Source organism: Panthera tigris, chromosome A3 (genome assembly GCF_018350195.1).
Source record: "Panthera tigris isolate Pti1 chromosome A3, P.tigris_Pti1_mat1.1, whole genome shotgun sequence".
Lineage (NCBI taxonomy): Eukaryota > Metazoa > Chordata > Mammalia > Carnivora > Felidae > Panthera > Panthera tigris.
In genome coordinates, this window is record NC_056662.1 from 123,034,417 (window position 1) to 123,051,968 (window position 17,552).

Sequence of the window (17,552 nt, forward strand, 5' to 3'; positions counted from 1 at the left end):
TGGGCTGATGGCTCGGAGCCTGGAGCCTGTTTCCGATTCTGTGTCTCCCTCTCTCTCTGCCCCTCCCCCGTTCATGCTCTGTCTCTCTCTGTCCCAAAAATAAATTTTAAAAAGTTGAAAAAAAAAAAAAAAGAAAACCGATATTGGGCAGCTCTAAAGGTTGCAGTGACGGGCACAAGTTTTCCAAGTTTATAATTTTGGCTTTAAAGCATGAATTTTATCATCAATAAATATTGTCCATTTTCCCTAACATATCAAGCTTGTTTCACTCACTTTTGCAGAAATGTCTATAAAATACTCAAATCTGAATAACCACAGTTTGTCTCTTATCAAAGTGGAACCATACAATGGTTGTAGGACACACAATGGAAAACGATCACCAATGAAAGGGGACAAAGTATTGATACATACAACATAGACGAATCTCAAAATAATTATTCTGAGTGAAAGAAATCGGAGAAAGAGAATGTATACTGTATTCCATTTATATGCAATTCTAGAAAATACCAACTATAATGACAGAAAGCAGATCAGTGCGCCTAAGGGCAGGGACCAGAAGAAACTGTGGGGGATAACGGAAAGGTTTATCATCCTGATTACAGTGGTTTCATGAGTACCTGTTTCAAATATCATCAAATTGGATACGTCATGTGTGGTTTGTACCACAATTATACTTCGGTAAAGCTATAAAACACACACACCACACAACCTAAATGTATATTAATGGTGGAATAATTATAGAACACCTCTTATCCTTTCAATTATTATTTCAAAAATAAATCTACCTCCATTGGCTCTGGTGAATAGGTCTTAGGAATCCTGTAAAGTTGGGGGGCGGGGAGGAGGGTCAGAGTAACATGTAGAGAATACTAACACGATATCCTACAGGGGTACATGAATACGTGCTTGCAGGTGCCCAAAAGGCATGAAGGGTAAACGAGGAGAGTGGCATGGAAGAACAGAAGGGGGGTTAATTTTACCTTCTACTTAGCGGACACGCTGCAAACGGTCTGCATTGGTTTTTCAAAATTCCAAAAGTTATTTCTGAATGTGTATTAACGTATTACAACTACGTGACTCAGTAAAAATAAGCTTCTTCAAGAGAGCACTTCCATGCTCTTGGCGTCTTTCCGGCTCCACAAGTAAAAACCCCTGGCCATAGTCTCAGCCATTATGGAAACGACCCTGAGAGACACCCTCCCTGAAAACGGCATTTTGTCACGGCAAGCTGAACAGCTGACGCCATTAGAGGACAGGGAGGGCAGGGGGGACTGGAGGATCCCCCACAGGAGGCAGGGGGCCACTGCTCACTCCTCTGGGACCAAAGCGCCGACAGTTCAAAGGAAAAAGGTGAGGTGGGTGTCAGCAGGCTAACAATAAAAATGCAGACTTACAAAGAAGCGCCAGCCAGGCCGTTCCTCCCACGGCTCTTAGAAGAGCGCCAGAGCCCAAGATGGCAGCAAGCTTGACGCCTGGCGTCCCCCTCCCCGCCCCCGCCTTATAGGTCTCAGGGCGCATGTGCAGAGCGTGGACGCTACCAGGAGAGGAGGGGTGGGAGACTCACAGGTGGGTACAATTCCTCCTGCCCCAGGGCAAAGCAGAGACTGCTGCGTCGGGCCCAGGAAGGGCAGTGCCCAATCTGAGCTACAAGCTCCACGTGGACGACCTGCCAGCTTTATTTATGTGGGATAGGCTAAAAGCCTCCATGACAGCCTCGTAGGGGGTCTCAGAGCCAGACTAAGGTGGTGTAGAGAATGTAAATTTGTCATGAGGGTGTGGCACATTGGGGTAGGATCACCCCACTTCTCTAGTTGTGTAAGGACTGCGGAGTACATGGGCAGACCTACCCTATGGCTGCCCAAGAAAGACACTCAGGAGCCCCTAATGAATTTACAGATTAGTGAAAGTAATGGCCATTTATTGAGCACCTATTAATCACTTATTTAGGTATATTATTGCATTTAATTATGTATCTCTGTTTTGGAGAAACTTGAATTGGGTCTCTGATTAACTAGATCGTAGTATTCTATGGTGTTAATTTCCTGATCTCAATGAATGTATAGGGGTGATGCAAGGAGACATCCTTGCTGGTAATAAATAAATGCTAAAGTATTGGGGGTGATTGGGTTATGATGTCAGCAATATACTTTCAGATTATTGGGTGGGGAGCATGTTCTTTCTATTCTTCTTGTATCTTTTCTGCAAATTTGAAATTATTTCAAAAGAAAAAGAAAAATCTAATTTAAAAAATTATACTAACTTCATAAAATGAGCTATGCAACTGTCACTATTTTTCTGTATTCTGTACCACTTTATATTACACAATAATTAACAGTTCCTTGAAAGAATAGGAACTCAGCTGTGAAATCATTTAGGTATGGGTATTTGGGGGAAGACAAAATCTTGAGTTCCGTATAAATTCTTTTCTGCAGGTTTAGTCAAGTTTTCTATTCCTTGCATGAATTTTGTCATTTTATTTTTCTATCAATTTTTCCATTTCCCCTAGATTTTCTAATTTATTAACATAGTCTTTGAATTTTTTTAATGTTTATTTATTTTTGAGAGAGAGACAGAGAGACAAAGTGAGAGTGGGGGAGGTGCAGAGAGAGAGGGAGACCCGAATTCCGAAGCAGGCTCCAGGCTCAGAGCTGTCAGCACAGAGCCCCTTGAGGGGGCTGGAACCCACGGACTGTGAGATCATAACCTGAGCTGAAGTCAGACACTCAACCGACTGAGCCACCCAGGCACCCCTAACATATAGTCTTAATAATACAACCACATTATTTTAAAATCTGTGTCTGTCATTTCTCCAAAGAAGACATACAGACGGCCAACAGCATATGAAAAGATGCTCATCATCATTTGTATCAAGGGAAATGCCGCTCAAAAGTACAATGAGCTATCACCTCACACCTGTCAAAATGGCTAAAATCAACAACACAAGAAACAAGAAGTGTTGGTGGGAATGTGGGGAAAGAGGAACCCTCATGCACTGTTGGTGGGAATGAAAACTGGTGTAGCCCCTGTGGAAGACAGTATGGATGTTCCTCAAAAAAATAAAAATAGAAATATTATACGATCCAGTAATTCCACTACTGGGTATTTACCCAAAGAATACAAAAACCCCAGTTCGAAGGGATTACATGGACCCTTATGTGTTCCAGTTAGTTAACATACAGTGCGATGAGCACCTTGTGATATATGGAATTGTTGAGTCACTATATTACACACCTGAAACTATCATAACACTGCATGTTAACTAACTAGAATCAAAATAAAAGCTTTAAAAAAGAGAAAAAATAATATAAAATCTGTGTCTGTGACCATTTCCTCTTTTATTCTGTATCTATTTATATCTTCTCACTTTTTTTCTTGACAGATCTTGTTAATCTTTCTTGGATTTTCTTGTTCTAATTATTCTCTAGTTCATATTTCTTTTCTATATCATATTCTTTCCCTTTTAAAAATTTCTTTGAGTTTGTTCTATTAATTATTTTAGCTTCTTGTGTTGAATGTTTAGTGGCTTTATTTTAGCCTCTCATTTCCTAAAAAATGTACTTAAGCTATAGAATTTTCCTGTAACAGCTGTTTTAGTTATATCCCTTAAGTTTTTATGGTAATAATATATGGTAATGATAAAATATGATAATTTCATTATTCTGTTTAAAATTTTTCTAATTCCTATTGAGACTTATTTTGTAGTCTATGGGGCAAAGATACTTTTTTTTAAATTTCTAGATAACATGAGGTATATTGTTATCTTTTTTATATAAATTTATAACTTGTATTAATTGCATTGTGGTCGAGACTATGGTCTATATAATACTGATTACTTAAAATTTCTTGGAACTTGTTTTATGGCCTAGTGTCTGGTCATTTTAAAACATATATCCATTATGGGGTGCCTGGGTGGCTCAGTTGGTTAAGCATCTGACTGCATCTCACGTCGAAGTCTCGGGGTCTGCGAGTTCGAGCCCCACGTCAGGCTCCGTGCCCATTGATCAGAGCCTGTTTCGGATTCCATGCCTGCCGCTCTGACTCTCTCCCATCCGTTGTCTGTGCCAAAAAAGTAAATAAAGGTTAAAAAAAATTTTTTTTAAACATATATCCATTAGAATAGTTGTTAATTTTGCCCAAATATATGGTACAGAAAGTGATTTTTTTTGTCAGCTTCTTGTAAATCTGCCAATATTTTCTTATTATATTTTGAATATATTTTATAAAGTACATAAACGTGTAAAATTTCTTTCTGAGGAATCTACCATTTTATCAATTTTAATATACTTCTTCAAGTCCAGAAAGTTTTTCCTTAAAGTTCATTTTGCATGGTATTGATTTAGTCATGCCAGCTTTCATTTAGTTGTTATTGCTTTGGTTCGTTTATTGTTTTCTCTCCTTTTTCCTATTAATCTTCTGTGTCTTATGTTTTAAGTGTCTCTTGTAAATAACATGTAGCCCAATGTTTACTCGTTTTCTGTTTGTTCAATGTTTATTCAGACTTAGAAGCTTCTTTTTACCTTTGGTCTATTGACATTGATTGTGATTTCTAATATTATGTGATTCATTCCTACCATTTTAAGTGTTAAGGTTTTTATACTTTTTCTAGGTTTCTCCATTAATGTTTTCTTTGAGATTGGTTGAAAAAAAATTAACTTATCCTTCTCTACCCCACCCACACCCACACCTGCCATTTTCTTCTCTACCACTTGGGCAGTTATTCACTCTGGTACTATCTGTTAGTGTTTGCCCTACATTTTGTAACATTTATTTAATGGAATGAATTCTGAAATGAGCCAATTCCTTCATCCTCCTCTTAAATGATACAAAGACCTGGGGGCATTTTAACTTCAATTATCACCCCTCCCTTTCTAACTTATATGATTTTTCCTGAGATCTGCTGGGAGGAATTTCTGTGAACATCTGACAGACTATCTACTCCCTGTACTTAAATTACTCCTACTCATCCTTCATTTCTCAGCTCAAAGGCCACTTCCTCTCAGACTTCCCTGGAGTCTGGGTCAGTAGTCATCAAACTGGATTACTCTGTATTTAGAAATACCCAAAGACTTCCCAAGGGGCACTGTCATAATAGTTTTAGAGGATTCAATTTCTGGATCGTCACCTTTTATATATAGTCTTCCCTAATATTTATCTGCCTGAGAAACAAGCTACCCACAAGCCTGAATCAGTTAGTTCCTAGATCTCTATTTAAAAAAAGGTATGTCTCTATTACCTCTATTTACCATAGTGTTTGGTTTGGCCCTTGAGTATAAATTCCTCTCAAGGGCACCTGGGTGGCTCGGCTTAAGTGTCTGACTTTGGCTCAGGTCATGATCCCACACTTTGTGGGTTCTGGCCCTACATCAGGCTCCATGCTAACAGTGTGGAGCCTGCTTGGGATTCTCTCTCTCTCTCTCTCTCTCTCTCTCTCTCACTCTCTCTCTCTGCCTCTCCCCCGCCCTACAACTCATGCTTTCTCTCTCTCTCAAATATAAATAAACTTTAAAAAAATAAATTCCTCTCAAACACCAGTCAGTAGTTCAAAATATTAGCATCAGTGAAACTTCCATGTTTGTCTTTCCCTGTGTTATTCATATTTTTCTGAAAGGCGAAGCATTAGAAATGGAGTGTTTTGGTGCATGTTAGGTTGTTAATAAGCAGATATAATATGGAGTAAAACAAGAGTAGAGTTGCCAGATTTAGGAATTAAGAATACAGAAACCTAGTTACATTTGAATTTCAAATAGCAAAATTTTTTTAATATGCAGATTACCCAGATATACTAAAACACTGAAAAATTATTAGTCTCTGAAATTCAAATTTAACTGCACATCCTGTATTTTATCCAACAACTGTAGCTAGTATTAAGAACAACTCTCATTTTTTAGTTCATCTCTTTGACATTTTTAAATAATACAATGTTCCCAAGAGAGAGTTCTATTAGAGCAAAACCAACCCGAAAATGTAGGTAAGAAGTTTTAAAGCAGAGGCACTTTATTTCAACCAGACTACAAACTCGTGGCAAGGGTCTTTTCCTTATTTAGCAATCTGTCTTACAATTAGAATTACAAAGTAAGATGGTTATCATAGTGATGCTTACTAATATGTTGATTTGAAATGAAAAATAAAGTCAGACTTGTTCTGGTGGAAAAGAAGGCAGATTTGGCTAAATGATTTGAAAATGAGAACTCACTTTGGCAACTGGGTTACATGTGGGAACTTTTCAGATATTGAATTCACCAAATCTTCAACTCCAGGGTTTTATAGAAACTAACACATTATAAAAATAAATGTTATCAAAGATTTCATGGCTACCTGTGTCTTCATGTTAAAAATTCATTGGGGTGCCTGGGTGGCTCAGTCGGTTAAGCATCCGACTTCAGCTCAGGTCACGATCTCGCGGTCCGTGAGTTCCAGCCCCGCGTCGGGCTCTGGGCTGATGGCTCAGAGCCTGGAGCCTGCTTCCGATTCTGTGTCTCCCTCTCTCTCTGCCCCTCCCCCGTTCATGCTCTGTCTCTCTCTGTCCCAAAAATAAATAAACGTTAAAAAAAAAATTAAAAAAAAAATTCATTGATCTGGGGATGTCTAGGTGGCTCCGTCCAACTTCAGCTCAGCTTATGACTTTGCGGTCCGTGAGTTCAAGCCCCGAGTCAGGCTCTGTGCTAACAGGTCAGATTCCATGTCTCCCTCCCTCTCTTCCCCTCCCCTGGTCATGTGCGCTCTCTCTCTCTCTCTCTCTCTCTCCTCTCTCCTCTCTCCTCTCTCTCTCTCTCTCTCTCTCTCTCCTCTCTCCTCTCTCTCTCTCTCTCAAAGATAAACATCAAACAAATTTTTTTAAGTTCATTGATCTGTACAATTAAGATGAATGCACTTTATATATGTTATATAAAAATGAAATGAAACTTAAATGAAAAAAGAAGAAAAAGGCTTTGGAAAGCAATGTTAACATTAACAATGTATTTTCTAAATATGTTTGCTAAATGGGGTGCCTGGGTGGCTCAGACAGGTGTGTCTGGCTTTTGGTTTAGGCTCAGGTCATGATCTCATGGTTCATGAGTTCGAGCCCCACATCGGGCTCTGCACTGTCAGCTTCTTTCTCCTCCTCTCTCCCCGCTTCTCTCTCAAGGAGAGAGTCTCTCAAAATAAATAAACTTTTTTAAATGTTTTAAATAAAATAAAATAAAAAATAAAAATTTAAAAATATAAAAAATAAATATATCTGCTAAGTCACATTTAAATGAAAGAATAACACATATAATTTGGTAATTTATGATAAGGCCTTTTTGTTAAACTTCCCAGAAATTCAGAAAGTAGATAATTCTGAGAAGGCTAGGTAGGAAATCTTTTTTCAAGTCAAGCGGTCTCTAATTTTAGCACTAAAATAAAAAGAAGGACAAGGAGGAAGAGGAGGGGAAGGAGACTGAAGAATCTAGTCAGCCCCTCAATCAATCGTTATAGATATGAGAGCATTAAGAATATAAGAGCAATAAAGTTTAAATACCACTAACACCAAGTTATATTTTGTTATAGCAACATGGACTTTTTCCTTTGCTTATCATAATATATGAATATATATTCATTTGTGTGACTATTTGATGTCTGTTTATCCTACAACATCAAGTCTCATAGGAGACATACTGAGCAAATTGCTTTTCCTTAGTGAATCTTTTTTTTAGGTTTATTTATTTTGAGAGAGAGGGTACATGCATGTGCTCAGACACCAGTGAGCAGGGGAGGGGCAGAGAGAGAGGGAGAGAGAATTCCAAGCAGGGCTCAGGGCTCAAACTCACAAACCATGAGATCATGGTCTAAACCGAAATCAAGACTCAGACTTAGGAACTGAGCCACCCAGGCACCCCTTCCTCAGTGAATCTTAAGGGAAAGATTAAATGGGCAAATGCATTACTGTACAGGTGGTATTTGAATTCCCCAGGCGTGGATGTGATTACCCAGAATGTGTGTGCAGAACAGAGGATGGAACTCTGGAAAACAGAAGTAGGTTAGCAACTCCTTTTAGGGCCACACCTGTGTCATCTGCATTTTCAGCTCTTCCTTGTCCTTTCCTCCTTCATCCCTAATAGGGAGCATAGTGTCTTGCATACAGGAACAATACAAAAGTAAAAATGACCCTGTTTGCTAAACCAATCTAAGATCCAGAGTAGAAAACTACCATTAAGAGCATTCTTTTAGTGAAACAATTACCTTAGAAGACTGTGGCACTGGGCAAATTTCTCAATCCCTTTGATCTTTATTGTCTTCACCATCCTATAGGAGAAATGGATGTTAAATGCATAAAATATAGGGGCGCCTGGGTGGCTCAGTTGGTTGAGCGTCCGACTTAGACTCAAGTCATGATCTCTCGGTCTGTGAGTTTGAGCCCCGCGTTGCGCTCTGTGCTGACAGCTCAGAGCCTGGAGCCTGTTTCAGACTCTGTGTCTCCCTCTCTCTCTGCCCCTCCCCTGCTCATGCTCTGTCTCTCTCTCTGTCAAAAATAAATAAAACATAAAAAAAATTTAATGCATAAAATATAGTAGCTCCCTCCTCCCCTTTAAGGAAGCTGCACAAAATGCCCCCTGAGAACTTGCAATTTATTTTTTTTAATGTTTTATTTATGTTTGAAAGAGAGAGTACAAGCAGGGAGGAGCAGAGAGCGGAAGACATAGGATCCAAAACCAGCTCCACACTGACAGCAGTGAGCTTTTGTGGGGCTCCAGCTCACGAACCACAAGATCCTGACCTGAGCTGAAGTTGGATGCTCAACCAACTGAGCCACCCAGGCACCCAAGCAACTAGCCATTTAAACACTAATTTTCTTTTTCCATCATTCTTTTTAGCAAAGCATCTCTGAGTGCCTCCTGCGCATCAGACCACATGCTATATCATGTGGGTAAGAATTTTCTCCTCTGGTTTCCATATCCTCCAATATCCTAGAGTCAGGTCCATTTTTTTTCTATGTGTCTATTACCCACTTTCTATTACTTTAGCCCTAGATTAATTAACAATGATGAGTTGTTCAGATAGTTCAGTTTGACTGGGTTTTTTGCCTTGTCCAGGTCTTTCAGGTGCCACCAGGAGGCAGCACGAACATAGTGAAGATCTCACATCTATATTCTGCCACTTCTTAAAGGAAGATGTCTTTTCTATTTAATATACAATTAAACCTGACCTTTTTATTTTTCAAATAATACCCAATGTTAATGAGGACATGGGGGGAGGAGACACTGCTAAGTACTTTCAATGGAAGTGATCTTTGGGACGATTTGAAAACTCCATAGTTAAAGTCTTAAAATTGTTAATATCCTTTGCTCTAGCATTCTCCTTTCCCACAACCACTCTCCCACCCCCTGTCATTTCATTTAAGGAGATTATTGTGGCTGGGAACAATTTTAGCTACTGGGACATTCAGGACAGCATTGCTTAAAATAACATAAACTAGAAACCATGTAAAGGTCTATCAATAAGGGATTCTGATTATATCATGGATTACTATATGGCTGTTAAAAATGATATCGTTGAAATGTTTTCCAAATAAGTGGTATATATATCGCAAGATGTGGTACATGGGACAATGTCAATGGTGTGTGGACTGTTTCCATTTCGCTGTATCTGCTCCCATTTCCCAGAACCATCCTGGTTCATCATGGCCTCCTCCTAAACAGCTAGAAGACTAAGAATTCCCACACCAACCCACACTCTTCTTTTCTCCATCATCCTTAGGAGCTCTCTGTCCTGTTCCTGTTCCAAAGCCCAGGTTTCATCCTGCCATCATGGCTCCAGCATCATTTCCTTCCTGCCCAGCCCTTCCTCAGTCTAGCTGCCAGCTCTACCCTCATTGCCTTCAAGTTCCTTTTCACAATATTTCCTGAAGCCTCCACTCTGCCCCTTCTTCTAAGCTCCAGGAGGTGGCAGTGAAGTAAGCCTCAAAGGATACGGAGGAGTTGGCCTAGCAGAGAGAGAGGACATGGAGGTATGTTTGAATAATAGAGACCAGGGCAAAAAAGAGAAACGTAGCAGGAAATGCACAAAGAACTAAAATCAGGTCAGTGGCACACAAGAGTAAATTGAGAAGCTTGTTCAGAGATACAGCCTATGGGTAGCAGGGACTTGATTACGAAGGACAGAGCATGATGTTCTATAGAGTTTAAATTTCACCCTGGAACTAAGTTTAAGAACTGATGAAGTCAAATCACAAAGTTTTGTAGAAAATGGATTTGTAGGGAGAGAGGTTGTTGAACTAACAGATACGAGACATAAGGGCTTGAGCTAGACTAGAGCAGAGGTAGGAAATAGAGAGGGGTCAGATTCAACATTATGTAGAACATCAAACTGACAGGACCTTGTGACTATGGACTATAGACCCACTGTAGGTTAGGTAAGGACCAGAATCACATCTGTCTCACAGCTGGTGAGACAGCTTGTACCTAATACAGTGTATTGCACACAGGTACAAGTGTATCTCTTGTACCTAATACAGTGTATTGCACACAGGTACTCAATGCATATTTCTTAATGAAGGAGTAATGTTTTAATGAACACTTAATCAAGTGAGCTAAGTTGGCATTACTGTGTATGTAGCAAACTCATTTTTAAAACACCATCAATTTTAAGACATACCAGTGATTTCCTAACCTTTTGGAAGGCAAGTAAGTATCAGAAGAGTTAAAATGCAAAAAGAGTGCAGATCTTACCACTAAGTGGGAGAATTTTTTCCCTTCCCCTTAAATATTGGTTGGCCTTGTGATTTGATCCATGTTAGCCAACAGAATTCCTGATACCAGAAGGATTAAATGAGAAGAAAAGAATCTCTGCTAATTCAATAATTAGCATAAATTTAAATAATCACTGATGACACATCTGTGAAATAATATGTAATTGAGGATTCCTCAAAATAAAAGTAGAATACTATTTAAACAAATTTAATGATTATGTAGAATTAACACTGTTGACAATGTCAACATGATTTGAAAGAAAAGATTTAGCATAGCTAAATATGAAGTTAAAATCAATTAAAAGAATTATCTTATTTGGTATAATGAGACTATAAAATTGATTAGTTTCAGACAAAGTAAGCATATATAAGTACAAATAGGTTTATTGACTGATTTGGAATGTAAAGTTACAGACCATAGCTATAGGCAATATAAAAGAATAATATAAAATAAAATCCAGCTATATGAGACTTATAAAATACATACAAAAGGAGCACCATATGCACAGATTGAAATTGAAGAGATAAAAAATATATACCTTGTGAATCACGGGGCCAGCCCTGATTCAAGGGGAAGGAAAATAAACTCTTCCACTTGATGGCTAGATCTTCACAGTCATTTTGCAAAGTGTGTGGTATGGGAACGCATAAAGACAAGAAAGGGTTTTTGTAATTAATCTATCACACCATGAAAAATCTAGTTGAAATAAGTAGGTAAATAGGAAGAAAAAAAAAACAGGAAAATAGGGAGAAAAAAAAAACATATGGAACATAAGAAGCAAATAGCAGATGGTTAGATATAAACCTAGCCATATCAATAAACACATTGAGTATAAATGGTCTAAACATTCCAATTAAATGCACAGGTTGTAAGATTGGATAAAAAAACAAGAATTGATTATATGTTGTCTAAGAGAAACCCACGTTAAATATAAAAACGCAGGTTAAAAGTGAAGTGGAAAATATATACTATGCTTAACAATCTAAAGAAAACTAAAGTGGCATAGGAATATGAGAGGAATCAGATTTCAGAACAAAGACCATTACTAAGGATAAAGAGGGTAACTGCGTAATGATATAAGGGTCAATTCGGTAAGAGGACATAATATTCTTTAATGTGTATGCAAATAACAACAGTGTTTCAAAATACCTGAAGCAAAAACTGTGAGAAATGAAAGGACAAATGGACAAATTCACAATTTTAGTTGGAGATTTTAACATTAATAGACAAAGTAAAAAGAAAATCAGTGAAGGTGTGGAATACCTGACCATTATCATCAATCAACTTGACCTATTTGCCATTTAATAAAAATTCCACCTAGCTACAGCAGAATGCAGTATCTTTTCAAGTGCACACAAAAGTTACCAAGATAAGCCATATTCTAGAACACAAAACAAGTCTCTACAAATTTAAAAGAATAAATCATAAAAAGTATGTGTTATGACCTCAGTAGAATTAAATTAGAAATCAACAAACAGATATTTGGAAAAGCTCTAAGTATTTGGAAATTAAACACATACTTCCAAATAATAGTTAAGAAGAAACTATGGGGGAAATTAGAAAATACATTGAACTAAATGAAAATTATGAAGCAGCATATAATATATCATATAATATATATGATCTATAGCATATAATATATGTGATATAATATAGCATATTATATATATGATACATAGCATATTATATATAGCATATAATATAGCATGTATAGCTATAATATATATGATAATAGCATATAATATATCAAAATTTATGAATCAAAGCTACAGCAGTGCTTTGAAGGAAATTGATATCATTAAATGGTTTCAATTTAATATTATAAACTTTTACTTTAAGATAATAAAAAAGTGAATTAAATGAATTAAATTCATAGGTATTAGGAAGGAAATAGTAAACACCAGAGCAGAAATCAATAAAACAGAAAATAAATAACAAAGAATAAGCAGTGAAACTAAAACCTGGTTCATTGAAAAGACCAATAAAACTGACAAAACTCCCACAAGTCTGACTCTTGATCAGTCAGACTGATCAAGTATATAAGAGAAGATACAAATAAGAAAGGATAGATGTGACAACACTACAAATACCACATATTTTAAAATAAAAGAATACTAAGAACAATTTGTGCCATTTATATGAAATTGACAAATTCCTTGAAAGACAAACTACCAAAGATCACTCAAGAGAAACTGATAGCATGACTAGCCCTAGGCCATGTAAATAAATTGCATTTGTAGATTAAAACTTCCCCCAAAAGAAAATTCTAGATCCATAAGTTTCCCATGGTGGATGATACCAAACATTTTAGTAAGAAATAATATCAATCTTGGGGCACCTGCGTGGCTCAGCTGGTTAAGCCTCAGACATTGTCTTAGGTCATGATCTCCTGGTTTGTGAGTTTTCTGCTATCAGCAGCAAGCCTCCTTTGGACAGGGGTGTCCTCGTCTCTCTGCCTCTCCCCTGCCCATGCTCACTGTCTCTCTCAAAAATGAATAACCATTTAAAAAAAAATACCAATCTTACGTAAAATCTTCCCCCAAATAGAAGAGAATATGCTTAACAACTTATTTTATGAGGTAAGCATTACCTTAATACCAAAATGAGATAAAGCCATTAGAAAACAACTACAAATCCAAATCCTTCACAAACATGAATGCAAAAATCCCTAACAAAATATTAGCATATCAAGTCCAGAAATATATAAAGGGAAACTGCCACATGGGATTTATCTTGGGAATGCAAAGTTGGTTTTAAAAGTTAAAAATCTATTGAGGCACCTAGGTGGCTGAGTCAGTTGATTGTCTGGCTCTTGATTGCTGCTCAAGACACAATCTTATGGTTGGTGAGATCGAGCCCCACATTGGGCTCTCTGCTGACAGCCCTGGAGGCTGCTTGAGATTCTCTATCTCCCTCTCTCTCTGCCCCTCCACCGCTCATGCACATACATGCTCTATCTCTCTCTCTCAAAATAAATAAATAAACATTAAAAATAAGTAAATATCAATGTATTTCACCAAATCAATAAATTAAGGTAGAAAAACCATATAATCATTTTAATAAAGGCAGAAAATCCATTGACAAAATTCACCTCCCATTCATGATGAAAACTCCAAATCAGGAATAGAGTGGAACTTCCTCAATTTGATAAAAAGCATCTGCAGCTAATATCATACTTGATGATAAAAGACTGAATATGTTCTTCATAAGGTCAGAAAAAAAAGGCAGAGACATTCATGCTTCCCATTTTTATTCAAGATTTTACTGCAGGTTCTACCCAGCTTAATAGAGCAAGAAAAAGAAATAAGTGCATCCATATATGAAAAAAAAGAAGTAAAGCTGTCTATGGAATCCACAAATGAACCATTAGAATTTAAAAAATCAAGTTTGGTACTTCCACAGCAGGAGCCATTAAGGACTAGCAACCATGGCTCTGCACTATCCTATGGCCCTGGGCCTTACCAAGGGCCACAAGGTGACCAAGAACGTGAGCAAGCCGAGGCATAGCCACCACCACCAGAGCCTTACCAAGCACTCCAAGTTCCAGCAGCACAGGATCTTAGAGGTGTGCAGCAAGCCCCGTATGAGCGGCCATAGAGCCATGGAGCCATGGCCATGGAGCCATGGCGATCCATGAATCAGCTCAAGGTCTCCAAGGACAGGCTCTCTCTCAAGTTCATCAAGAAAAGGGTGGGGACACACATCCCTGCCAAGAGCAAGAGAGATTCGCTGTGCAAAGTCCTGGTAGCCATGCAGAAAGTTGCAGCTAAGAAGGACTGAACCCCTCCCATCTGTATGTAATAAAGCCTTTTTGGAAAAAAAAAAGAACAATCAAGTTTGGCAAATATCAGAATACAAAGTCAATATAAAAAATAAATTCTGTGTATTAGCACTGAACAATTAGAAATTGAAAATTTAAATATTTATAGTAGCATCAATAATATGAAATACTTAGAGATAAGTTTAACAAAATATGTGTAATACCTGTATACTAGAAATTATAAAACTGTTTCTGAAAGAAATTAAAGACCTAAATAAATGATGAGGGGCACCTGGGTGGCTCAGTTGGTTAAGGGTCTGACTCTTGGTTTTGGCTCAGGTCATGATCTCATGGTTCATGAGATCAAGGCCCGCTGTGCTCTGCGCTGACAGTGTGCTCTGTGCTGAGAGCAATCAAAAAGAATGAAATCTTGCCATTTGCAACAACATGGATGAAACTAGAGTGTATTATACTAAGCAAAATAAGTCAAGTAGCATATGATTTCACTCATGTGGAATTTAAGAAACACAACAGATGAACATAGGGAAAGGGAGCAATAAGAAACTCTTAAACACAGAGAACAAACTGAGGGTTGCTGGAGGGGAGGTTGGAGGGGATGGGCTAAACAGGTGATGAGCATTAAGGAGGACACTTGTTGGGATGAGCACTGGGTAATCTACGTAAGTGATGAATCACTGCGTTCTACTCCTGAAACCAAGACTAAACTGTATGTTAACTAACTTGAATTGAAATGAATGAATTAAAAAAAAAAAAAGAGGGTCACTTTTGACAATGGAATACTATTTAGCACTAAAAACGAACTACTGGTAACATGTAATAACATGGGTCATCTTAACTGAAAGCATCATCCTAACTGAAAGCAGACAAGCACAAAATATTATATATTGTTTATATTTACATGAAATTTTAGAAGAAGTAGAGCTGTAATAACAGAAAGCAGATGAGTAATTGACAGGGCTTATGGGTAGGAGGGAAGGAATTGACTGCAAAATGTCATGAGAATACTTTTGGGGGTGATAGAAATGTTCTTGATCATGTTTGTGGTTACACCACTGCATGTGTTTGTCAAAATTCATTGAACTATACATTTGAAACCAGTGAATCTTACTGTATGTGAATTGTACTTCAAAAAAACTGACAAAAAAATAAAGATGGAACCTTTTAAGACATTCAAAACTAATAAAGAACAAGAAGTAATGAAATAGAAAAAATAAATTGCTATAAATAAATAAATACCTATCTGAAAAAACTAATAATGCAGACAGACCTCTTGCAGGACTGATCTAGAAAAGAAAACCCATATAAAGAATATTCCAGGGAAAAGAGACCTAAAGGTGGAATGGATGGATTCCTGTCCAGCAGTGAAAAGGAATGAACTGAAGCTACATATACCTAAATATGTTGAAAAATATAACTTTGAATCAAAATAAGTTGCCAAAGGCTATGTACGATATTGTACACTTATATAAACACTAAACAAAGAACAGTATATATTGTTTATTCATGCCTACATATATAGAAAACTTTCCATTTTTCAGCTAAAAATTTTATTTTAAATTCTCATTTAATACATGAGCATTAGAATGCTAATTGATCAGCTTCAAGTTATTGGTCTCCTTGGGCAGGAAGAAAGCCTGAGGGAATGGGGGGGGGGGTGGTGCAAGGGGAGACTTTAACTATATCTTTAATGTTTTATTTCATTTATGTCACAGAGAAAATGACAGAGACGGAACTGAAGGCAAAAAAAAAAAAAATGTTGTGATCTTTTAGGCATTATAGGGAGTATCTATAGTTATCTGTTATATTATTTTCGGTACTTTTGATGTTTGAAATGTTTTATAATTTCATATTATTTTGACATTGAATAAAGCCAGCACTACAAAGTGTCCAATATGGTAATCATATTCCTGAAATTATCTCACAATTGACACAGATTTCAGATTTACAGACAAGAGTCAATACATATTAGTTCTCTCAGAAACTTCATCAGAAGTATTAACAAACTGAGGATCAGTTCATTAGTTTCTTTTTTTTTTTCATTTCAGAGAAAGAGAGAGAGAGAGAGAGATTGAGAGAGCGTGAGCAGGGGACAGGAACAGAGGGAGAGAGATAATCCCAAGCAGGCTCCACACTAGGCGTGGAGCCTGACATAGGGCTCCATCTGAGAACACAGGGATCATGACCTGGGTTGAAACCAAGAGTTGGACCCTTAACCGACTGAGCCACCCAGCACCCAGGTCAGTAGTTTCTTAATTACACTTCTTTACTGATTCCTTGGAGGATGCCAGTCAACCCTAGTGATCCACCAGATCCTGACAGAATGTTATTAAATATCTGCTGCTGCGTGATTAAATTATCACTGAGGGTGAGTGAGCGCCCTATGATACTGGCCTTGCAAGTGAGGTCAGAGATATGTCTGTGCTTAGAAAGGAGGATTCAGTGTGATAAAAATCCAACCCGTAATTAATTGTACCGTGTCCTTCCTTAACACTGATCACTTGGAATCATCATCACCTGTCTGTATGTTTGGCTCACAGTAGGGACACAATAAATAATTGTTGGCTGACTTATTAGCCTCCAGGAAATGAAACTCCATAAACAGACGGATTGTGCCTACTTATCCCTAGCTCCTAATATGGTGGACCCAGCATGAGGTAGGAATCCATAAACATATCGAATAAGTGAAGGGAAAGCTAAAGGTGCTGCTACTTCCATGAAAACTCCCCAGCTCTCTCCAGCCAGAAGGATCTCTTCCTCTCAAACTTGTATCCTCTTACAATATTTAACATCTATTCTTACAGATACTTGTGCTGATGTTTCATTTTCATTGCTACCTTTTAGGTTTAAGAGCAAGGACTGTTCCCTTTTTGTAATTTATTACAGAATGATGGAAAATAGAAAAAAAAAGTCTTACAACTAAAATTAATTTATTTTTATACTTTTCTAAGTTCAGCAGAATTATATTGACCTTAAAGTATACCACTTCAAACTGTTTAAAATGAAGCCCCACTTCCATGTATTTAGTCAGTTGGTAGCAAAGCAATGGGCCATGACACATTGCG

The 17,552-nt window shown here is 37.5% G+C and overlaps 2 protein-coding genes across 2 annotated transcripts in view; one reads left to right on the forward strand and one right to left on the reverse strand.

The window, feature by feature from the left end:
• TDRD15 (tudor domain containing 15) overlaps positions 1-1,478 on the reverse strand; it is a 36,275-nt gene extending 34,797 nt beyond the window's left edge. Inside the window, 1 exon segment of the mRNA XM_042982423.1 lies at positions 1,395-1,478. The gene's annotated coding sequence lies outside the window, so the exon portion shown is untranslated.
• Positions 1,479-2,931: 1,453 nt separating this feature from the next.
• LOC102963750 (60S ribosomal protein L36-like) lies at positions 2,932-14,545 on the forward strand. Its single transcript, XM_042979801.1, is given in 4 exon segments — positions 2,932-2,953; positions 9,718-9,967; positions 13,980-14,281; positions 14,284-14,545. Coding segments are annotated over 2 exon segments (351 nt in total). The 5' UTR covers positions 2,932-2,953; positions 9,718-9,967; positions 13,980-14,136; the 3' UTR covers positions 14,490-14,545.
• Positions 14,546-17,552: the final 3,007 nt, after the last annotated feature.